Source organism: Polypterus senegalus, chromosome 5, assembly GCF_016835505.1.
Source record: "Polypterus senegalus isolate Bchr_013 chromosome 5, ASM1683550v1, whole genome shotgun sequence".
Classification (NCBI taxonomy): domain Eukaryota; kingdom Metazoa; phylum Chordata; class Cladistia; order Polypteriformes; family Polypteridae; genus Polypterus; species Polypterus senegalus.
Window position 1 is genome coordinate 203,685,664 of NC_053158.1, and position 25,787 is coordinate 203,711,450.

At 44.3% G+C, this 25,787-nt stretch overlaps 1 protein-coding gene across 1 annotated transcript in view; it reads left to right on the plus strand.

The window, feature by feature from the left end:
* Window positions 1–25,787, plus strand: part of LOC120529941 (dynein heavy chain 5, axonemal-like) — a 370,325-nt gene that overhangs the window by 165,715 nt on the left and 178,823 nt on the right. Inside the window, exons 43-44 of the mRNA XM_039754150.1 lie at window positions 791–880; window positions 17,378–17,614. Of these exons, the coding sequence (XP_039610084.1) occupies window positions 791–880; window positions 17,378–17,614 (327 nt within the window). The remainder of the gene's footprint in view (window positions 1–790; window positions 881–17,377; window positions 17,615–25,787) is intronic.

Here is a 25,787-nt window from a genome sequence, read left to right on the forward strand (position 1 = left end):
GCATCAACCCAAGTCCCAGGTTCAATAAAAAGGTTTATTTTAACTGAACACCTCCACTGGTTATCCACAAGAACAAGTCCCTCTCCTCTCGCTCCTTCTTCCTCTCCATTAGGCGAGCTTCACCTCCAAGCTCTGGCTCCCTAAGTAACTCCTTTTCTCCAGGACTCAGAAGCACTTCCAGTGCTAGGACATGGCTCGTTGGGAAAAACTCCCGGGTCCTGCGAAAGTCCCACAATGTAGGGTTAGAAAATCTCATGCAGCACCCCTTGGTAGCACACAGAACCCAACAGGGCTGTTTCACTGGACTACGAATCCCAGCATCCCTTGTCTGAATACGTATCGAAGCTCAAGGGTGCTGCCACCTATTGTGCTGGGAGAGCAAGTAGTCCAGACAAGTTGGTTGTCCTTATCTTTCAGTTATACAGGCCACCCAAATAAAGGTATTTTATAGAGTTTCTTCACGATGCCAGCATCATAATGTTGGCATCTTCTGCCACCCTCCCAGTTACAGCAGGAAATGTCGCGTCTTCTTTCCTTTATTTCCAGTGTTTTGGTCTCTTGGCCAGGTAAGGGATCTTGAACCATGTGGACCAGAACAGCTACTTATGTTTGTCGTCCATCACATCACGTCAGCATCTAAATTTCCCTTTGGGATTAATGAGGTTTATCTATTCTACGGTAATCTTATTATATAAAATAAAGATGGATTGATTCACTTTAATTTGATTGCAATATTAAAATCTGAAATAATAAATGAATATGTCTCTCTCTTTTTCTCTCCTTCTTCTAGGATTTATTTAACTTTGTCTCCACTGCGGTGACCCCCAAAATGCAGATCCTAGAATGCATGTACATCAAGCAAGCCATCGAGCTTCTGCAGGTTGGTGCCCAAAAACTTGTATTGATCCTCGGATTGCCCCGCCATCCCGTGAAAGTTTTGCAATTTACAAACAACTCTGAAGCCTTTGATTACAGCACGTATTCTCATTCCGGTTTCATTTGCGATTCCAACGAGGGGGCTGCAAGTTAGCAGAGCCACCGCCATAGATCACCTGCAGCACCAGCAGTGTATTACAGGGAAGAAATGTATTTATAAGTCATTTAAAAATGAGAAATGAGTCCTCACGTACTGCCTACGGATGATTATTAAAATGGCATGAAAGATGAGAAGTCACCAAATGAGAGTCTCCGAATCCACGTTACAGAAGATGAGACGTGACCTGCACAGGTGCACTGAGGAGGGTACCTGGTGGGCCTTGGGGGGGGGTGACGTTACCATTCACGGGCTGCCGAATATCACGTGGAGCCACCATTGAGCTCCTGACATTGTAATTGTAGAGCTTCCCCTAAACGGTGATTCGCAATGCTGTTTAATTACGGCTAATTTTCTTTAAATCGTCCCAATTATCTTGTAGCACTCGTATTCATGTGCAAGTTACACCTTGCAGATCCCAGCGTTTTTCTCGGCATTAATGAGACACTCCAGATCAGATCAGTTGCCACGTACGTGATTGTTTCTAGAGGCTTGCTTTCAGCGGCTGCACTCCACTTATATGCGAGCAAAAACGAATGCAAAAAAAAAAAATGTATAGTTGAGTTTAAGGGTAGATAGAAGGCCAACTCTGCATACGCACTGCCTATTAAAAGTATTCATCCCCTTGGCAGTCTTTACATTTCATTGTTATCCCACATGCACCTCAGAACAGGCAGATGGCGTGCAAATGAAACAAAAGCTGCCGCCAGCAGAATAACGTGACTATGATAATGAAGCCTGCTGTCAGGTTAGGGAGGAGCTCTTTTAAGAAGTGACCCCTCCTCCCAGACAGTTGTGCTTTTATTGCCCAAGGACAGAAAGGGGCGGAGTCAGTTGCCCTCATTGGGCAGTTTCTCTGCACTGTGCAGAAAGAAGAAAAGAAGACAAGACAGTTAGTTGCAGCGCCCCCTATCAGTCCAGGGTGGTACCACCTTACCTGGGAGGAACTCATAGGGTGACACGCTGTTGCATACAATGCAATTTATTTTAAATTACAGTTTATTTTTGTATAGCCCAAAATCACACAAGAAGTGCCACAATGGGCTTTAACAGGCCCTGCCTTTTGACAGCCCCCCAGCCTTTACTCTCTAAGAAGACAACGGAAAAACTCCCAATAAAATAACCCTTGTAGGGGAAAAAAAAATGGAAGAAACATTGGGAAAGGCAGTTCAGAGAGAGACCCCTTTCCAGGTAAATTGGGTGTGCAGTGGGTGTCAAAAAGAAGGGGGTCAATACAACACAATACACAGAACAGAACACAAGTAACCCTCAATACAGTATAATAGTAAAATAAAAATATTACAAGTAGCCTACAGAGCAGAATTCAACAGTAGGTGATATCCCATAATACAATATGGATTTGTTCAGAGTCCTGGAGACCTCGGCCATCAAGCTGCCTCCCCCTATCCAACCTAATGAAAGGACCCCTCTACCCGACGATTCCTGCGATCCTCCATCAGAGATGACTTTACCTTAGGCAGGCAGAACAACTTGGCAGGTGGGCAGTGGCACCAAATGCCACATTTGAGTACCGAGAGGAGAAACAGAATAGGTGAGGGTGAGTAAAAAATTATAACTCTCATATTCCTTATGTGTTGGTCCTAATAACTCACAACAGAGATGCAGTCCATCCATCCATCCATTATCCCACCCGCTATATCCTAACTACAGAGTCACGGGGATCTGCTGGAACCAATCCCTGCCAACACAGAGTGCAAGGCAGGAAACAAACCCTAGGCATAGTGCCAGCCCACCGCAGGGCACACACACACCCACACACTGAGCACACACTAGGGACAATTTAGGATCACCAATGCACCTAATCTGCATGTCTTTAGACTGTGGGAGGAAACCCACGCAGACACGGGGAGAACATGCAAACTCCACATAGGGAGGACCCGGGAAGCAAACCCAGGTCTCCTTACTGTGAGGCAGCAGTGCTACCACTGCGCCACCATGCAACCCAAAACCAGAATATTTTGTAGATTAAATATAATACAATATATACAGTGTATTTTTATATTAGCATATGTGATTTGTAGATGGATTTACATGTCAGTGGTCATCTTCAAAAGTATTAAATGCTGGAATGCAGATTGAATTCATTTCACTTGAAATGAGGTGTATTGGCCTGGCTAATATTTTAGGATTTCCAAATCACTTACCGCTACCACTGCGCCACCGTGCCACCCACAGAGATGCAGTCCGTACAGCTAATCAGCAGCTCTACTCAGGGTGTGATAAACTGAAGTCGTGAGTCTTGAAAGCTGAGACCGAAGGGGCATCTCTTATAGTAGCTGGCAGACCACTCCACAGTTTAGGGAGTCCTGTAACTAAAAGCTCGACCTCCAGCTGTTATTTTATTAATCCTTGGAATCATAAGCAGACCGGCATCTTGAGATCTTAATGTGCGCTCAGGTTTGTAAGTCATGATAAGTTCTGACAAGTAAGCCAGACTTCGGCCATTTAATAATTTATGTGTTAAAAGGAGGATTTTGAAATCTGCCCTAAACTTAACTGGGAGCCAGTGTAAAGATTTAAGAACTGGAGTTATGTGTTCGTATTTTCTTGTTCTTGTAATAATTCTTGCAGCAGCATTTTGGATTAACTGGAGGTGCTATGGAGAACAGTTTGAACATCCAGTGAACACCGAATTGTAGTAGTCAATCCTACTGCATGAAACCTGCATATGTGTGCGTCAATATATATATATTACTAGTGATACAGTAGACAAAAATAAATAAATATGTTACTTTTGGAAAAAATCTAAACCAGTAAAGGAAGATTAGCTTTAGACGTTAACAACAATTCAAACGTTTAATGTGACACGTTTGTCTAAACACCTAAACACCTTTGTTTCATCCTGCAAGTTAAAAGTCACAGTACAGTAACCCCTCGCTTTATCGCACTTCGACTTTCGCGGCTTCACTCTATCGCAGATTTTACAGTATATGTAAGCATATCTAAATGTATAACGCGGATTTTTCGCTGCTTCGCGGGTTTCTGCTTCGACAATGGGTCTTTTTACTTCCTGTACATGCTTCCTCAGTTGGTTTGCCCAGTTGATTTCATACAAGGGACGCTATTGGTGGATGGCTGAGAAGCTAACCAATCGGAGGATGCGGTTAAGTTCATTTGTGCTTATTGGCTCAGCAATGGAGCGCCGAATTCGATTACGCTGCGTTAACAAGGAAGTCTTGTCTCGCTCATTCAGCATCAACGTGTTTCGATGTGTAAAGAGTTAACTTTTGTGCTCTTTGTGCGTAGTCAAGCCCTTCATTATGGCTCCAAAACGATCTGCTCCTCCTACTGCTTCAGGGGCCGTGCCCAAGCGCCAACGGAAGATGTTAACGATTGCCGAAAAGGTAAAAGTTTTGGATATGTTGAAGGAAGGGAAAAGCTACACTGCTGTAGGACGCCATTACGGCATCAATGAGGCTACAATTCTTTTTATTTAAAAAGGAGGAAAAGAATATAAGATCTATGGCCGCAGTGTCCTTTAACCAGGGTACAAAACGAGCTGTAAGTGAACTTAATAAGGTGGTAGTCCGGATGGAATCTGCTTTAGGGATTTGGATTGAAGTCTGCTGGAAAAAGAACAACGGCAGTGCTACACAATCGCCTGAAGAGGCTTCTTTAGAAGAGCTGTAACGCTCTCCTTTGTTGTGCAGTAAAACTAAACTCATCGTTATCGGACAAGTCATCATGTCATTGTTGGTGAGTAACCAGAATTAATTTTCTATTTGCAGTACTTAGTACATGTACATACGTTTAGTGTCACCGTACACACATTTTACTGTATACTTTTTTTCTTGCATTATACAGTGGTGTGAAAAACTATTTGCCCCCTTCCTGATTTCTTATTCTTTTGCATGTTTGTCACACAAAATGTTTCTGATCATCAAACACATTTAACCATTAGTCAAATATAACACAAGTAAACACAAAATGCAGTTTTTAAATGATGGTTTTTATTATTTAGGGAAAAAAAAAATCCAAACCTACATGGCCCTGTGTGAAAAGTAATTGCCCCCTGAACCTAATAACTGGTTGGGCCACCCTTAGCAGCAATAACTGCAATCAGGCGTTTGCGATAACTTGCAATGAGTCTTTTACAGCGCTCTGGAGGAATTTTGGCCCACTCATCTTTGCAGAATTGTTGTAATTCAGCTTTATTTAGGGTTTTCTAGCATGAACCGCCTTTTTAAGGTCATGCCATAGCATCTCAATTGGATTCAGGTCAGGACTTTGACTAGGCCACTCCAAAGTCTTCATTTTGTTTTTCTTCAGCCATTCAGAGGTGGATTTGCTGGTGTGTTTTGGGTCATTGTCCTGTTGCAGCACCCAAGATCGCTTCAGCTTGAGTTGACGAACAGATGGCAGGACATTCTCCTTCAGGATTTTTTGGTAGACAGTAGAATTCATGGTTCCATCTATCACAGCAAGCCTTCCAGGTCCTGAAGCAGCAAAACAAACCCAGACCATCACACTACCACCACCATATTTTACTGTTGGTATGATGTTCTTTTTCTGAAATGCTGTGTTCCTTTTACGCCAGATGTAACGGGACATTTGCCTTCCAAAAGTTCAACTTTTGTCTCATCAGTCCACAAGGTATTTTCCCAAAAGTCTTGGCAATCATGGAGATGTTTCTTAGCAAAATTGAGATGAGCCCTAATGTTCTTTTTGCTTAACAGTGGTTTGCGTCTTGGAAATCTGCCATGCGGGCCGTTTTTGCCCAGTCTCTTTCTTATGGTGGAGTCGTGAACACTGACCTTAATTGAGGCAAGTTGAGGCCTGCAGTTCTCTAGACGTTGTCCTGGGGTCTTTGTGACCTCTCGGATGAGTCGTCTCTGCACTCTTGGGGTAATTTTGGTCGGCCGGCCACTCCTGGGAAGGTTCACCACTGTTCCATGTTTTTGCCATTTGTGGATAATGGCTCTCACTGTGGTTCGCTGGAGTCCCAAAGCTTTAGAAATGGCTTTATAACCTTTACCAGACTGATAGATCTCAATGACTTCTGTTCTCATTTGTTCCTGAATTTCTTTGGATCTTGGCATGATGTCTAGCTTTTGAGGTGCTTTTGGTCGACTTCTCTGTGTCAGGCAGCTCCTATTGAAGTGATTTCTTGATTGAAACAGGTGTGGCAGTAATCAGGAAATTGAACTCAGGTGTGATACACCACAGTTAGGTGATTTTTGAACAAGGGGCAATTACTTTTCACATAGGGCCATGTAGGTTTGGCATTTTTTCTCCCTAAATAATAAAACCATCATTTAAAAACTGCATTTTGTGTTTACTTGTGTTATATTTGACTAATGGTTAAATGTGTTTGATGATCAGAAACATTTTGTGTGACAAACATGCAAAAGAATAAGAAATCAGGAAGGGGGCAAATAGTTTTTCACACCACTGTACGTATTTATTGCTGGTGGCCTGTCTATCGTAATGGCGGTAACATATGTGATATCGGAGACACTCGACATCTTTAAAATAATATTTAGGTTTTACTGTATATAAGCAGTGTGTTTACATATATAATTTCAAGGAATGTTACCTAATATCTAATAGAATACAAAGGGTTTATGCTGTATAACTGTGCAGGAAATGTTTATAAGAGTGTGGCAGAGTTCATAAGGGCTTAAAATATATAAAAATAACCATACAAACATATGGTTTTACTTCGCGGATTTTCACCTATCGCGGGGGGTTCTGGAACGCAACCCTCGCCATCGAGGAGGAATCACTGTATGCGACTTTTAACTGGCAACTATTGTGGCTGACACCTTAAACAGATTTCAAAAATGAGCACAATTTTACAAAATGGTGTAATCAGAATATTGACAATGCGAAATGCATGAGCACCGACCTGTCATAAACATTGGGACAAAGAGTATAAGCTGCAACGTGAAGATAATAAAGTGGCAATAATAATAAAACAGTGATCTTCAAACTGGGGTAGAATAGGAGACACAGACATGGCAAAGTGAAATTAAACAGCACTGCAGCTGTCGACTTTAAGTGCCCGGCTAAAGACCGATTTAATTCAAAGTATAAGCGTCTCCTAAATGGGCTTGTATTAAAACTCCGCTAATCCCGTCATCTGCTATTCTGCAACATCAGTGACTTAAAGGTTCTGCTCTTCACATTCACATTCACATTCGCTTCTTCTCCATAGCTAAAAAAAAAAATGATGATGTGCATTCATTGGATGATAATACTGTGTCATTTGCATATATTAGCAAGGGGGACTCATGGGTAAGTGTTAGAGATAATTACAATACTTCAACTTCAATGGAGTTTTAGGATATTAGGCTTGTCAGTGTAGTTCACTGGCCTAAATATACTTTACATGGTTACAGTTCATGGGTCTACAAATTGTAATGGCTCTTTCATCGTTATTGTTATTCCACCTTGCAAGCTGGAATATTAACCTCATTGGTGTTAACCTCAAATGTGACTCGGGCTCAGAATTCAATATAATTACAGTTAGGTCCGAGTCAGGCTTAGGGTGACACGTAATGAGACAGTCGGGGCCATAAGTATTTGGACAGTGACACAGTTTTCATATTTTTTGCTCTGCACACCACCATAATGGATTTGAAACAAAGCAATCGTTATGTGATTGAAGTGTAGACTTTCAGTTTTAATTCAAGGATGAGGTTGGGATCATGTGCTGATTACAGCGCATTTCCGCTCCCACCACACGACAAACCACCCGGATTGGCATCCAAAGAGATTTATCAAAAAATATCACATGGGCCGTTTAGGAATGGCAGCCATTCTTAGGCAGGGTCCCCCCATTTCCAGGGGCTCAAAAGCATTTGGACGTTTGGCTGTCAAGCTGTACAGATGTGAGCAGGTCCCTCATTATTTCATGAACTATTAGGCAGGTAGGAGGTCTAAGTGTGGAATTTGCCTTCGGAAGCTGTTACTGTGACCTCTCACTATGAGGTCCATGTAAGTAAAAACAGGCCACCATTAGGCAGAGAAAACCAATCAAACCCATCAGATAGATGGCAGAAACACCAGGATTGGACAACTCAACCATTTGGTAGATTCTTAAAGAGAAGGGACACACAGCAACACCAGAAGGTCTGGACAACCACAGAAGACAACTGTGCTGGATGATTACAGAATTCTGTCCTTGATGAAGGAAAAGAACCCCTTCATGACATTTAGCCAAACCAAGACCACTGTCTGTGAGGTGACCTGTCACTATCAAAGTCTACAATCAAGAGAAGACCCCATGAAAGTAAAGACAGAGGGTTTAACACAAGGTGCAGACGACTGGGACACCTCAAGCATAGGAAGGACAGATTAGACTTTACAAGAAAATACAGGGTGGCGCAGGGAAATGGGAAATTTTCAATTGACGAATAAACACGTAACAAAATACATTTAATGATGATCATGAAGGCGTGCTGTTCATTTCTCCATATACATTCTGACAGTCTGTTGGGAAAATTCTGCACTGCTCCACGTGACACGTCAAGTGGAATGCCAGCGATTTCCTCTTCAATCCTCCTTTTTAGTTCAGCAATGGGTGCAGGACGTGTGCGGTACACTTGGCTTTTAAGATGTCCCCACAGAAAAAAAAAATTCACAAACAGTGAGATCTCGGGATCTCGAAGGCCATGGAATGTCACCATTGCGTGAAACAATCGTCAAATAGCTGCCATCGATTGTCAGGCAGTATGTGAAGTGGCTCCACCTGGGGATTTGTTTTTTAAAGGGTTGAACCCGATTCTTCAAAATTACGACACCCATATTGTAATTGCATGAGCAGACTGGACACGATTGTGATGTCCTAACTGGTAATGACACCGCAATTCCCTTTGCGCAGAAGTCACACCATCACCATTCTTATAAAAGGCTTTCACAGCAAACGCTTGTTGCCCACCACTCCACTGCTCCATTAGAACTAACGGCAAGGGGCTCTAAACGAGGTCACACCGGTCCCAAACACCAGCTGACACCCCGGGGTCACCAACACCTAGTTCCAAAATGTCCCACTTCCCTGCGCCACCCTGTATTTTTGAAAAGCCTGTTTAGTTCTGGAGCAATTCTCTTTGGACAAATGAAACTAAGATGAATATGTACTAAAATGATAGATAGAGAAGAGTATGGAGAAGAGAAGAGACGTCTCCTGATCTGATGAACACCACATCATCTGTGAGACGTGGTGGAGGCCGTGTTATGTTCTGATCATCATGGCTGACAATAGAAGTCACTCACTGGTGTTTATTGATGATGTAACTGCTGACAGAAGCTGTAGGATGAATTGTGAAGTGTAGAGGGCGCTATACTGTCTGCTCAGAGTCACACAAACGCAGCACAACTGACAGGACGACACTTCACAGTGCAGGCGGACAACAAGACAAAACAGACTGGGACACCAAACTGAGAGCTTTACAACACAAACACGTGGAATATTCATCAATGGCCGAGTCAGGCAACTGAGCTCAACACAAGTGGACACGCAGTCCACTGACTGAACACAAAACTGATGGCTAAAAGTCCAACAGACAAGCAGCACCTGAAGACAGCGACAGTAAAGACCTGGCAGGGCATCAGCGGGGTGGACACCCAGCACTCAGAAACCTGTGGTCAGGAGAGGCAGAGCCTCACCCGTCATCATGAAAAGTAAAAAGAACTAATAATGATAACATAAAATAAATGTGTCCACTGGTCTCTGCTATAATTTTGTTTTCTGTATGATTCCAATCATTTTGATTATTTTTATAGTCAAAATCACTGACTTTGTGTATTTCCTGTTCAGATACAGGAGAGAAACGCGAGATGCGGTAGCGATGAGTCTCACCTCACCTCGGACTGTGCTCTCCTTCACACGCTGGGTTGATCCCTTTCATTGGTGGTATACACCCTGACTTTCCACAGTCTGGCTAATATCTTTAATGAATGTGTGTGACGTATTTAGTCTTGCTGATTGGACATAAAACCGCAGTGAGAAGGCGCAAGCTGAGTGAGGCAGACAGTATCGTGCCTCCCTGAAGGGGGCACATGTGAGCCCAACATGTGCTCATTGCTGCTGTTCTTCTGCGCTGAGGCCAATAAGTTAGTGACATCAGAAAGTCAAGTGCACTGCAGCGGTCCGTTTATTTTTATTTTTTGTTCCGACTGACTGCCAAAATGGAAGATTAAAATTTTTAAAAACTAAAGGAAAATAAGGAGGACTTTTACAAGGAAGTGACAGAGATTTTCGTGAAGAAGGACAGGTGCATGGACTTCATTTACAAATAAATGTAGCACCATAAATGGCTTTCCGTTTTATAAAAATTGGGATCAGACTAAGAAAAAAAAAATCTAATCTTTAAAAACTAAATTTTGACCTTAAATAAAATATTCTTTTATTGTTCTTGTTATCCTTTTCTTGAACAGTCTGTATTAAAATTGATTAAAGCATCAGAATTAAAAGCTTTTAAAACAACTAAATATTTCAATTAAGGCCAAAATTGAAATCCATTATATTTTTTTTGTACACCAGTCTATACTTTCATTTGTATTGAATGAGTGTGAATTGTGGAATTGCAAATTTAGAACACGTGGAGGGTGAGGAGCAAATGCGCTCTCTCCGCTCTCTCGCTGCTATAAATGTAACGTTCTTTCTTAGCTAAATACAAACCTTACCTGTGTGTGTAAAGAATGCTGATGAGATAGGAAACATGACCAGTAGTCAAGGTGCATGCTGGCTACCAACTGAATAGTGAATAAGTGACTCTTTGAGGTTCAAATATTTGTAAATATCACTCTGAAGGAGCCAGTGCCTCACCAGCCATGAACCTCATCGCACGTCACTGCCTGCACTTAGAGACGGCCAGGGGCTGAGACTTCAGGCAGTCATTGACTGGAAAGGATTTTCAACCAAATTTTAAAAATGATCATTATATTTATGATGATTGTTAGTTTGTCCAAAAACTTTAGGTGCCCTGAAAATGGGGGCACCATGTATAATAATGGCTGTCTTTTCTAAACGGCTCATTCGATATTTTTGTTAAACCCCTTGAATTAAAGCAGAAAGTCTACACTTCAATTACACTCACCTAAAGGATTATTAGGAACACCTGTTCAATTTCTCATTAATGCAATTATCTAATCAAACAATCACATGGCAGTTGCTTCAATGCATTTAGGGGTGTGGTCCTGGTCAAGACAATCTCCTGAACTCCAAACTGAATGTCAGAATGGCAAAGAAAGGGGATTTAAGCAATTCTGAGCGTGGCATGGTTGTTGGTGCCAGACGGGCCGGTCTGAGTATTTCATAATCTGCTCAGTTACTGAGATTTTCACGCACAGCCATTTCTAGGGTTTACAAAGAATGGTGTGAAAAGGGAAAAACATCCAGTATGCGGCAGTCCTGTGGGCAAAAATGCCTTGTAGATGCTAGAGGTCAGAGGAGAATGAATGGGCCGACTGATTCAAGCTGATAGAAAAGCAACTTTGACTGAAATAACCACTCGTTACAACCGAGGTATGCAGCAAAGCATTTGTGAAGCCACAACACGCACAACCTTGAGGCAGATGGGCTACAACAGCAGAAGACCCCACCGGGTACCACTCATCTCCACTACAAATAGGAAAAAGAGGCTACAATTGGCACGAGCTCACCAAAATTGGACAGTTGAAGACTGGAAAAATGTTGCCTGGTCTGATGAGTCTCGATTTCTGTTGAGACATTCAAGTGGTAGAGTCAGAATTTGGCGTAAACAGAATGAGAACAAGGATCCATCATGCCTTGTTACCACTGTGCAGGCTGGTGGTGGTGTAATGGTGTGGGGGATGTTTTCTTGGCACACTTTAGGCCCCTTAGTGCCAATTGGGCATCGTTTAAATGCCACGGACTACCTGAGCATTGTTTCTGACCATGTCCATCCCTTCATGACCACCATGTACCCATCCTCTGATGGCTACTTCCAGCAGGATAATGCACCATGTCACAAAGCTCGAGTCATTTCAAATTGGTTTCTTGAACATGACAATGAGTTCACTGTACTAAAATGGCCCCCACCGTCACCAGATCTCAACCCAATAGAGCATCTTTGGGATGTGGTGGAACGGGAGCTTCATGCCCTGGATGTGCATCCCACAAATCTCCATCAACTGCAAGATGCTATCCTATAAATATGGGCAAACATTTCTAAAGAATTCTTTCAGCACCTTGTTGAATCAATGCCACGTAGAATTAAGGCAGTTCTGAAGGTGAAAGGGGGTCAAACACCGTATTAGTATGGTGGTCCTAATAATCCTTTAGGTGAGTGTGTATCATTATTGCTTTATTCCAAATGCATTGTGGTGGCACTCAGAGAAAGAATTATGAAAATTGTGTCACTGTCCATATACTTATGGTCCTGACTGTATGCGTTATAGTGTGAAGCTCAAGTAACTCTCAGGGGAGTAATCTGCTGCCATCTAGAGGAAGACATAATATTACACTGCAAAAAAAATTGCTTTCTGTCACTTTAGGGCATCTCTAAGGTAACTCATCGATATTCATTAATGGGGCAGAGCCTCCAACGAAAAATCCAAAAGCAAATGAAAAGTTGTAAAGGAAGTTTTAAAATAAACTAAATCTGAACCATTGCTTGAATTGAGTAATAGTGATAATAATGTGAATTGGTCAAGCTATGGCACTGTATGACCCAACCGCCATGATAAATTTAGCTGGGTGAGGCTCCACCACAGGGCAGTAGTAGCTGTGTAACAAAAGTGCCCATTAACTAGGTGAAGGACATTAACCCTCAAGGAACTGTTCACGATGGGGTCATCAATGTTCATGTCAGGGGAAATGTGGAAGTCATTAATCCCACTAAGCCCACAATATCACAAGGGGTGCATTGATCAGAACTGACTGTACTTCCTAAATACCACCAACACGTGAACAATCCCACCCGTGAGAAGAACACACTGGATCATGTTTACAGCAACATATGCGGTGCATACAGGGCTGCACCCCTTCCCCACTTCAGACACTCAGACCACATCTCTCTGTTCCTGTACCCAGCCTACAGACAAAGGCTGAAACAAACAAACCCTATCATTAAGCAAGTTAAACTTTGGACCCCAGAGACTGAGAGCTCCCTGCAGGACAGACTGGGATGTGTTTAGGGTTGCAGCCACTCTAGAGGACTCTTCTATCAGCTTTCAGGACTGGACTGGCTGCTGTTTCACCACCTGAGGCCACAGGTCTGCCATGCCCTCGACCCTCTACAGTTTGCATACCAGGAGAAGGTAGGAGCGGAGGATGCCATCATCTACATGCTACACCGATCCCTCTCCTACTTGGACAGAGGCAGTGGTGCTGTAAGAATTCTGTTTCTGGACTTCTCTAGTGCCTTCAACACCATCCAACCTCTGCTCCTTAGGGACAACCTGACAGAGATGGGAGTAGACTCACACCTGGTGCCATGGATCGTGGACTATCTTACAGACAGACCTCAGTATGTGCATCTCAGGAACTGCAGGTCTGACATTGTGGTCAGCAGCACAGGAGCGCCGCAGGGGACTGGACTTTCTTCAGTCCTGTTCAGCCAACATACATCAGGCTTCCAATACGCATCGGAGTCCTGCCACGTGCAAAAGTTCGCTGACGACACTGCTATGGTGGGCTGCATCAGGAGTGGGCAGGAGGAGGAGTATAGGAACCTGATCAAGGACTTTGTTAAATGGTGTGACCCAAATCACCTACACCTGAACACCAGCAAAACCAAGGAACTGGTGATGGATTTTAGGAGGCCCAGGCCCCTCATGGACCCCATGATCATCAGAGGTGACTGTGCAGAGGGTCCAGACCTAAAAATACCTGGGAGTGCAGCTGGATGATAAATTGGACTGGACTGCCAATACTGATGATCTGTGCAAGAGAGGACAGAGCCAACTATACTTCATTAGAAGGCTGGCGTCCTTCAACATCTGCAATAAGATGCTGCAGATGTTCTAATAATAATAGCAATACATTTTAGTTATACAAGGCGCCTTTCTGAGAACTCAAGGACACCAAACAATAAATAAATAAATAAATAAAAGATACAATTATAAACAACTAAAAACATCAGAAAATATAAAAATCAAAACCAAACAAAACCACTGTAATCATAAAGAAAAAGCCTTTTAAACAGATGCGTTTTAAGTTTACATTTGAAGGATGAATATGATTTGATGTTTCTGAGCTCAGTAGGTAATGAATTCCAGAGCTTGGGAGCAGGACGGCTGAATGGAGGTTAGACGGGCGAGAGGAACGGTCAGATGGACGGAGGAAGAGGATCTAAGGTTACAGGAGGGAATGGCAACATGAAGAAGGTCAGACAGATATGGAGGGGCGAGGTTATGAATGGCCTTAAATGTTAATAGCAGAATCTTAAAATCAATTCGAAACTTAATCGGGAGCCAATGAAGCTGCTGCAAGACCGGAGTAATATGGTGAACAGATGAGGTTCGAGTGATGATGCGAGCTGCCGAATTCTGGACTAACTGAAGCTTATGAAGAGATTTATTAGAGAGACCAAAGAGGAGTGAATTGCAGTAGTCCAGACGAGAAGTGACAAGACTATGAACAAGAATGGCAGTGGTATGAGGAGTGAGGGAGGGGCCCGATGCGATTAATATATTACGTAGGTGGAAGTAAGCAGACCGGGTGATGTTACTAATGTGAGATTGGAAAGATAGAGTACTGTCAAGACGGTAGAGTTCTATCAGACGGTTGTGGCGAGCGCCCTCTTCTACGCAATGGTGTGCTGGGGAGGCAGCATAAAGAAGAGGGACGCCTCACACCTGGACAAACTGGTGAAGAAGGCAGGCTCCATTGTAGGCACAGAGCTGGACAGTTTGACATCCGTGGCAGAGCGACGGGCGCTGAGCAGACTCCTGTCAATCATGGAGAATCCACTGAACAGGATCATCTCCAGACAGAGGAGCAGCTTCAGCGACAGACTGCTGTCACCGTCCTGCTCCACTGACAGACTGAGGAGACCCCACACTATGCGACTTTTCACTTCCACCCAGGGGGGTAAACATTAACATTATACAAGGTTATTGACCATTATACCTGCCTCACACTCTCCACCCTGCACTTTCTAACTTGCACTGCATTATTATCACTCTTTAATTAATATTGTTTTTATCAGTCTATCTATGCTGAGTACGTAACTGGGTACATTAGCACCTGTAATGACAACATCGTGCCCACAACACCAGTCAGGAAGTTCCCCAACCAGAAGCCCTGGATAAACAGTCAGGTGCCCGCTCTCTTGCATTTAGACCAGGCACTGAGACGGAGTACAAAGCTGCGAAGTATGGACTAAGAAAAGCCGTCACAGCATCCAAGAGGCAGTACAGAGAGAAGCTGGAGGGCTTCTATTCTACTGCTGACTCCAGACGTATGTGGCAGGGCCTACAGCACATCACAGACCACAGGACCGCCACAGGCACAATCCGCTCCACAGACAGTCTCCCGGATGATCTCATCACTTTCTACACCCGCTTTGAGATATCCAGCAACAGCACAGAGTGGGCACCACCCAACCCAACGGTCTGGTCAGGTCAGGTAAACACAAAGCACTAAGGAAGATCAAACCCCGTAAGGCAGCAGGACCAGACAACATCCCTAGGTGGGCTCTCGGAGCATGTGCCAACAAGCTGGCTGATGTTCCCTACTCCATCTTCAACCTTTCCCTCTGTCAGATCATCGTTCCGTCCTGCTTTAAGACCACGATCATCGCCCCCCCTTCCTAAGAAAAGCCCACCCACCTACCTGAATGACTACAGGCTGGTAGCACTCACTCTAATCATCATGAAGTGTTTTGAGAGAGTGGTGCTGGCACACATTCAGAGCAGCATACCAGACCCCCTGGACCCCCTGAAGTATGCCTACCAGCCCAACAGGTCCACCTCAGATGCCATCGCGGCCGCACTACATTATTCCCTCTCCCATCTGGAGAACAAAGACTCCTACATCAGGATGCTTTTTGTAAACCACATCTCCGCCTTTAACATGGTTATCCCCCATAAACTCACCCATAAACTGTCTGCACTTGGCCTGTAGCCCACCCTCTGTGACTGGCTCCTAGACTTTCTGACTGGCAGGCCCCAGTCTGTCAGGATTGGTAATAGGATTTCAGCCACCATTACCACAAACACAGGCACCCCACAGGGATGCGTCCTCAGCCCCATCCTCTACACCCAGTTCACCCAGGACTGTGTCATCTCCCACAAAGATAACATCATCCTAAAGTTCGCAGGCGACACCGCAGTGATAGGACGCATCACTGGTGGGGATGAGGCGGCCTACAGGAGGGAGGTGGCCAGTCTGGTGTCATGGTGTGAGGACAACAACCTCACCCTCAACACAGACAAGATGAAGCAGATGATAGTGGAGACCTCACCGGGCTTTTCATCTGAGGGCTTGAAGTGGAGAGGATGAGCAGCATTAAATACCTGGGCGTCAGTGAGGACCTCACTTGGACACTTAACACCACACAGCTGGTCAAGAGGGCTCAACATCGGCTGGACTTTCTGAAGAGGCTGAGGAAGTTTGGTATGTCGACTAAGATCCTCGGCAACTTTTACAACTGCATTGTTGTGAGCATCTTGACCAGCTGCATCATCGTGTGGTACAGCAGCGCTACTGCTATGGACCACAAATGCCTACAGAGAAGATCACCAGGACCCCACTGCCCTCTCTGTAGAGCATCTACAACTGCAGAGTCCGCAGGAGAACTGCCTCGATCCTCAGGGACCCCCAACACGAACTGTTCACACTTCTATCCTCAGGCAGCAGGTACAGACGTATGAAATGCAGGACTTCCAGGCTAAAGAACTCTTTCTGTCCCAAGGCCATCAGACTCCTAAATAACTGACTGGAGTTTATAACTGCGGTCCACCTCATTCTATCGACCTCACACAACTGTGTTTGACTTGTCCATCACACACCTACCTGCACATTACACTTTATACTTCTATTCTGTTTTTATACTTTGTGCTGCCTCTGTTACGTATTATCTATTTGCTAATTTATTATTTATGTTTATCTTTATACGTTGGTTTTGTCATTTGGTGTGGACAGCAAAGAAAGAATTTCATTGTACAGGGAAACGTGTTGCCTTACTGTGCACATGACAACAAACTTTGAACTTCAACTTGAACTTGAAAGCCTGCCTGTAGAGTTTAGGGGTCTGGCTGCCTGGGCTGAGGCCTGTTTCCGAGTCTGACCTGTGAAGTCCTGGTGAAGTTTTCATTTATTTTAAGGTCTTTTTCTCCCCTTTCCATCATTTTTCACTGCTGCGTAACAATACGTGACTTGGCTGATTTCACCCTTTGTGATTGTTTCAGGGTTTGTTGCCAGCAGCTGAAGAGAAACAGCCCTCTGCAGAACACGTGGGAAGACTCTTTATTTTTGCGATCATGTGGTCCATCGGAGCCCTTCTGGAGTTAGAAGACAGAGTTAAAATGGAGAATTTTCTCAGAAGCCATACTGCCAAGCTGGAGTTGCCCGTGACCACAGGCGAACAGACCATCTTTGAGTTTGTGGTTAATGAGAGCGGCCAGTGGGACCACTGGTCTAAGAAGGTAAGATGGACTTAAATGTTTCGATGCATTATTGTGCTACTCTTCCAGATTATAAGCTCTTGAAACACAATTATGAAATTTTAAGGTAATGCTGTTTTTACCCCCTTGCCTTTACTATAAGGGGGTAATGCCAAAAAGGAAGTTGGGTTGAAATTCTGCCATACCACATGAATTTCACAACAGGTCATCCTCCTCAAGCTAAGCTTGTGTGGGCCCGACCAGTACTTGGATGGGAGACCAACTAAGAAAAGCTTTGACTGCTAGAAGAAGAGGTGTTGCAAGAACAGCAGGGGGCGCTTACCCTGTGGTCTGTGTGTGGATCCCAATGCTTCAGTGCAGAGACAGGGGAACTGTGCTGTAACATTGGCACCATCCTTCAGATGGGATGTAAAACCGAGGTTTTGATTCTCTGTGATCAAAAAGGATCCCTGGGCATCCTTCATAAAGAGTAGGGTGTATCCTGATGTCCTGGCTAAATTGCCCACCACAGCCTAGTCAATCCCCTCTCTCTAAATGGTTATCTCTCTCTCATCCCTTGACCACCTAAGAGCTAATGCCTGGTGTGGATGCTAGGTGGCACTGTTGCCCCTTTAAACCTAACAGACAGACACAAATGGACACCAGGGAAAGGCACTAAGAAGATCTGTAATGTTTTTCTTCTTCTTACAGTGCCCTCTAAGCCCCACTGCCATAATTACACAGGCAAGAAATACAACAATAAACACAATTCTCTATTTTCTCTATCTCTTCTGCACCTCCCAGCAAGCGTTGTCCACCTCCACCCGACTCTGGCTCGCCTGCTGGGATTTCAGCAGTCCTTTATATTGTCCTTGACCCAGAAGTGCTTTTGTTCTTCCTCCCACGTGACTTGCCACACTTCCGGGTCAGATGGAGAATTCAAGTTCTTTAATCAGCCCGGAAGTACTTTGGGGCTTCCATCCTCATGACTTCCTAGTACTTCCAGGCTAGAAGCAAAGCATGATTCCCCAGCTTCCTTCCATAGCACCCCCTGGTGGCACCTGTGGCACCCAACAGGGCTGAGATACCAAACTCCAAGTCCCAGGATGCCCTGTGGGAATGTGGGATATTGCTACACTCCAGGGGAGTTGCCATCTAGTGTCTTGGGGGAGGCAGTGTCCAAAAGTTGCTGCCTTCCCCCATCCTTCCATTCTCGGGGCGTCCCATCCGGGCTGAGCTGCCAGCCGTCTCTTACAGTGGTGAGTGTTCTGGCGCAATAATGGCTGCCGTTGCACCATGCGGGTGGATGCTAAACATTAGCCGTGGTTGAAATGGCTATATAAATGTAAAATAAATGTAAAGAATTATAATTATTGTTCAGCTCACTTCGCTTACCAACCCCCATGCGGGCGCTACACGCTAGCCTCCTTGTGGCAAATGGAGATGCAGATGTACAATTTAAACAGATTGTTATTTTCATCGGAATTGTTACATATGCATAACAGAACTAACTACTTTACATTACAGCGAGTAATTAACCATAGTAAAAAATAGTAAAACGTAATAATTTGAAAGTAAATTAAGTTTCATGCTGCTTTATTCGTAATTCGATTTCGTTTTGTTTGGCTTTGAAATTAACACACAAATACATTTTAATTTAACACTTTTAATGTAAAACTACAGTAAACACAATTTTTGGAATTAACTATTCATCAAGATCGCATTGAATTTTAATTCTGTGCTTGGACTTTCATCGTGACAACGCATCGTATAACTGCCCGTGAGTGAATTTCGTTTCTTTCTCTCTAATAAATAAACCGACTTTTTCGAATGCTTGTCTCGGTGATTTGTTGTCTTTGCAAAAGCTATTCTTACGGGAAACTTTATTATAAATGGCATATCAAGATCTCCTTTGTTGTCTAATGTTATCCTCTGAAGATGTACTACATCAGCGATTCTCAAACTGTGGGGTGCGCCCCCCTGAAGCTGTACAAGGGGGTTGTCGAATAAATGAACAAGGCATCAAAATTAATTTTTTACATTTTTATTTCAAATTTAAATTCGCAAGCATATAATCACAACGAATGCATTATAACTAAAATTAAAATGAAACATTTCTAAGGCACAGATCTAATGACTACTATGTGCCTGCTTTAAAGTACACGGCCTGTCCAGGTCTGGTTTGATATTCGAGATACGACACTCGGAGCTCCTTTTCTATTTGAAGTTTGTTTCTATGACGAGCGGCGCCGGTGCTGCTGCTGCTGCTTTTATAGTCGCGTATTTTCAATCCAGAAAGTTCAAGATGTATCGGTATCTGTTGTGAACATTCGGGTAACAGTAGATCAGGTGATAATTGGGCGCGACTGCACGACATTGGCAGCGTAGCCAATATTACCAAATTGAGTTCGATAATTTACTACTCATTGGGTTATTTCATGATACAACTAACAACGGTATATTATTTCTTGAACGAAAATACGTTTGCAGATGGATGTCATCGGTGTCCTCGTTTACGAGATTTTTAAAAGTTAAAACATATTTAATCGTTTTTTACATAAACAAAGAATTGAATAAGAATAAATCATTTATTCTTTATTTTTGGGATTAGAATTACTACCAAAAACCACACAAGGCATTTTAACAGTTATTAAAGGACTTAAAAAAAAAAAAAACAATAAATTGCAAATATTTCATCGAAGTTAGCCAAACACATGCAAATTTTGTGGAAGTAAAAATGATAGGATACCGCGACACGACACGAGTATCATCCCTTAATTAGTTGTATCGTGGGTTATCCCATCTATCTTATATTATGCAGGGGGCGCAGAATTATTCCAGGTAGAAAAGGGGGGGCGCTAAATACGAAAGTTTGAGAACCGCTGTACTACATTGCCTTTCTTGGATACGTCCTTCTTTCTATATTAGTTTGTGCCGAGGAAGACCAGACAGTGCTAACAGTTGTAGATATTCCTCGTGATATTGTAAGTTGATTTTTTCATCTTCCGCACCATCACCAACTGTTTCAGCAGAGTCTATCGATACGCTTTGTGGCAAAGGTGCTATATCGGCGCCGACACGACAAAGACTGACACCGGAAGGCACGTGAAAAATAAGCAAAATCATTTCTGTTCTTCAGCTGGGGGCCACGTCTTCCCCGTGTACCGCAGCCCTAACACAACACCAAAACACAAAAGTGAACAAACAAAAAGCTAACACCAAATCTTTCTCCGCACCTCACAGCAGCTTCGTCCTCCTCCTCCTGACTCTGGCTCCCGGAGTGGTGACTGCTGGCTCCTTATATAATACCCCCGGATGTGCTCCAGGTGCTCCAGGTTCTCCAGGCAGCATTTCCGGGTGTGGCAGAAACCCTGCCCAAGAGGGCCCAGCAGTTATTGTTGCAGCACTCCCTGGTGGCACCCTCGGGTCCCAACAGGGCTGTAACCAACTTCCGGGAGTCCATGGCACCACTCTCATCCAGGGGGGCTGCCACCAAGCGTTCCAGGAGAGGTACTGTGCTGCCCATGGCTGTTCCTCCAGACCAAGTACAGAAGGGGTGTCCTGGCCGTGCATGAGTCACGGCCGGCCGCCACAACATTTCACCAATTTCCTGTGTAATTGATCGATGATTTTCACGTTAATTCGGTTGACTTCATTGTTTTTCGGAGCTAGGATCGCCCGCATACTCATTTCTTCTGTTGATAGCTCTTCGGGATGAAATTCTTCAATAAGATTTGGACGTAAAATGTCTTCTTTAATTGGGAACTTAAAGTGAGGAAAACCTTACAATGTATAAGAGCTGAGAGTGCAGGAAGTGTGTCTGACAAAAGCATTCACACGAATGAGAGATGAGAGGACCGCGGGTGTGGTTGAGAGGAGGGCGGGACTTGAAAAAAATCTCATGGCCAAAGTCTCATCTCGCGGGACTTGAAATAAATCTCATCAAAAAAGTCTGGTCTCATCGCAGGATTTTTTTTATATAATAGAGAGATTATTGATTTTGTTTGCTTTGGATTGCCTTGTCACTTCAGTCAATTCCTTTACCTTTTGTGCTCTACAGCACTTGCTTTGTTTCAGAGTGTTTTTGTTTAAAAAATGAAGGTTTTATTTTTAAGATTCCTCAAGGCCCATTTTAGGTGTCAAGCCGGGGTTCTTTGATGGGTTTCCCCCTCCTAGTGGGCATTTTTTGGAACGGTCAGGACTTAAGTGCTTTTAGGCCGTGTTCTAACACAACACGTGTGATTCAGACCAGCGCTCTGTTGGTAATTCTGCACGTTGATGTTTTGGTTGATAACAGCAACATCTCATTTGCAGCTACTGTACCTAATAATTATGCTGAAAACAGTTATTTGTATTTGTGTGCGGATAGCACAAGTATCAAGGCTCTCTAGCAATCACATTACACTGTTATTTTAAGGCTGAGCGGGTAATTATTACTTTAGAGAATAACAGGGGCTCTGAGTATCAATACGGGAGTTGTCGTATGTTCCCTAAATTTGTTCCGCAAGTTTCCTTAATGGCTTTGTGATTGTTAAGCGTACACAAAGGAACAGCTCGAGACAAACCGCTGATTGTGATTCTGGCCAGCGTTCAGGAGACAAAGACAGAGCTCTGATGAGTCACCTGTCACCTCCTCAAGCCTCCCTCTGTAAATGACGCTTCTGAGGGGACAGCTGGACATGACTGTGCAGAGGTCACCGTGGCCACCTGAATGGTCATAAACAGGACAAGTATGAGTTGTCCGGCAGTGATAGCGTAATCCACGTTCTTCTATTTCAAATTAGGGGGGCCGACAGATTGCATGAATGATCCTCAGCTGGACGTCTACAGCGATGCGTTATTTATAGGTTGTTTGGAGCCTCCACAAGAAAGAAAATTAAAAATGAAAAAAGTCTGAATTAATGTTAGCTGCCCTGATTTGGGGTGTTCATAACAAATGTAATGACTTGCTTCATAAGATAATAGTACGTAATAAACAAGATGAGGTGTGTCAGATATCTGAAATATTAAAAATAGTGTGTGGAAAGCAGCCCGGACACAGACAGGCGGACATCGTTAATTCACCCACAACACGTTTATTACACAACTAATATATACAACAGTGCACACAACCCCAAACAACTCCCCCAAAAGTCCAGGCCTCTACCCAATGCCTCTTTCTTCAGGCCGCCGCTACTCCTCTCCAACAGGACTTGGTCCTCTCCTCACCCGACTCCAGCCCCCGAATGGAGGGAGGCGGCCCCTTTTATCCCCACCCAGACGTGCTCCAGGTGCCTCCCGATTACCTTCCGCTGGCACTCCCCAGTGTGGCGGAAGTACCGGCTGCACATCCGGAAGCACTCTGGGTGTCCCTGGTCTTCGTCCCCCCAGCACTTCCGGGTGTGGCAGAAGCGCTGAGGGCCAGGGCTCTTCAGGCATCCAGGCGACCCCCTGACGGTGACCACGGGCCCCATATCATCCAGGGCAGCTGCCCTCTCATGGTCCGGAGGAGGTGTAGTCCCTCTTCCGGTCCTCCTGGGCATCCCAGCTGGGTACCACCACCCCCAGCCACTCGCCACAGTGTGGGTCAATTTAAATGTTCAAATTCTAAATATTCTCAATTGTAATAGATATTGGTCGTCCTATTAGAGGTCCACAGAGGGCTAGATCCCTAATGAAGGATCAAAAATGAAAACTAACATCATAAACTCCTCAAAAAAATTAAAGGAACACCTTGAAAACACATCAGATCTCATTGGAGAAACAAATCCTGCTGGTTCTCTCTACTGCTATGGACTGATATGGTGATGTGTGAGGAACGAAAGGGTGGAAATGAAAATGATCAACCGACAGAGGGACACCCCGAATATCAAAGGGAACAAAATGATACAGCAGCAGGCAGGCAGGCTGGTGAGTCCATCTGGCCAAAATTTTATTGCAGCAACTCCAAATGGTACTCAGTAGTTTGTATGAATGCCTGACAAAGTCCTAATGAGACGGCAGATGGTGTCCTGGGGGGATCTCCTCCCATATCTGGACCAGGGCATCACTGAGCTCCTGGACAGGCTGAGGTGTCAGATGGACCGAAACATAATGTCCCACCCAGAGGTATTCAATTGGATTGATGTCAGACGAGTGAGCGTGAGGGCCAGTCATTGGTATCAAGTCCTTCATCCTCTCACCACATGAGGCTGGGCATTGTCGTGCACCAGGAGGAACCAGCATAGGGTCTGACGATGGGTCCAAGGATTTCATCCCGATACTTAATGGCAGTCAAGGTGCCCACCGTTGTCTAGCCTGTAGAGATCTGTGCCTCTGGCCCTCCATGGATATGCCTCCCCAGGTATACCATTACTGACCCACCACCAAACCGCTCATGCTGAACGATGTTACAGGCAGCATAACGTTCTCCACGGCTTCTCCAGACCTTTTCACGCCTGTCACATGTGCTCAGGGTGAACCTGCTCTCATCTGTGAAAAGCACAGGGTGCCAGTGGTGGACCTGTCAATTCTGGTATTCTATGACAAATGCCAATCAAGCTCCACGGCGCCCACTGGAGGACGTCGGGCCCTCAGGCCACCCTCATGAAGTCTGTTTCTGATTGTTTGATATGTCAGAGACATTCACACCAGTGGTCTGCCTGCTGGAGGTCATTTTGTAGGCTCTGGCAGTGCTCTTCCTGTTCCTCTTTGCCCAAAGGGGCAGATACTGGTCGGTCATGTTGATGGGTTAAGTACCTTCTACGAGGGGCCCTGTCCAGCTCTCCTAGAGTAACTGTCTCTCTCCTGGAATCTCCTCCATGCCCTTGAGACTGAGCTGGGAGAAGCCTCTGGCAATGGCACATATTGATGTGCCTGCCATCCTGGAGAAGTTGGACTACCTGTGCCAGCTGTGTAGGGTCCAGTAGTAACACTGACCATAGCCGAATGCAAAATGAGTGAAAAAACAGATGAGGAGGGCAAAATGCCAGTGGTCTCCACCCGTTAAACCATTCATTCCTGTTTTGGGGGTCGTCTCATTGTTGCCCCTCTAGTGCATCAAAGCACCTGAAACTGATGAACAAGCCCCTCTGCTACTTAACTGAGCAGATCAATAGCCCACAAGTTTCATTGACTTGATGCTGTACTCTCATTCAAAAGGGTTCCTTTAATTTTTTGAGCAGTATATTTGTAATCCTGACCTTGAAGCAGCCTGAAACGATACCCCACATGCCTATGTCTGAAATATGTTAACCTTCTGGGAGTGACCCTTAGAGGGCTAGGACCACCGGTAAAGCATCATATATGAAAATTATGATCATATTTGTGATCAGCGATCTCAAACTAGCATGAAATTACAGCCTATTTGCGTGCAGGGTATGTGGACTGCAAAAGGGGGGGGTCACACCATCCTAATACCCAAATGCCTGAATATAAAATTGTATTTATTGCTTTGGACTGAGACGATTGAGTGTCCATTAAAAGTGGGAACTCCCACACTGCAATAAACGGGCGTTGCGTTTCAGCCAGGGTACTCTCACCCACCTGACTGGGGTTCAGCTTCATGTTTTAGGTTCATTTTTGTTTTGTTTATTTGTGTTAATGTTACTTCTGTTGATCATTTGCATTGCTCTTTGTTTTTGATTGTGTCTATGTGTGTAAGCTGCCTGGGTTATGTTCCGTTAACACAGTGAATATAAAATTCAGGGCTCTCTAATGAAAACACCATTTTAACAGACACATGGAGATGAACCCAGCATATGTGTACTTAAAACGAAGAGCATTCAAATAATAAAACAGACTTCTGAATCGGGCACGGTGGTGCAGTGGGTAGCGCTGCTGCCTCATAGTAAGGAGACCTGGGTTCGCATCCCGGGTCCTCCCTGCGTGGAGTTTGCGTTTTCTCCCCGTGTCAGCGTGGGTTTCCTCTCACAGTCCAAAGACATGCAGGTTAGGTGCCTTGGCGATTCTAAATTGTCCCTAGTGTGTGTGTCTGTGCCCTGTGGTGGGCTGGCACCCTGCCTGGGGTTTGTTTCCTGCCTTGCGCCTTGTGTTGGCTGGGATTGGCTACAGCAGACCCCTGTGACCCTGTAATTAGAATATAGTGGGTTGGATAATGACTGACTAACTGACTGACTGACTAATATAATATAATATAATATAATATAATATAATATAATATAATATAATATAATATAATATAATATAATATACCCTGCCCAGGGTTTGTCTTGTGCCCTGTGTTGGCTGGGATTAG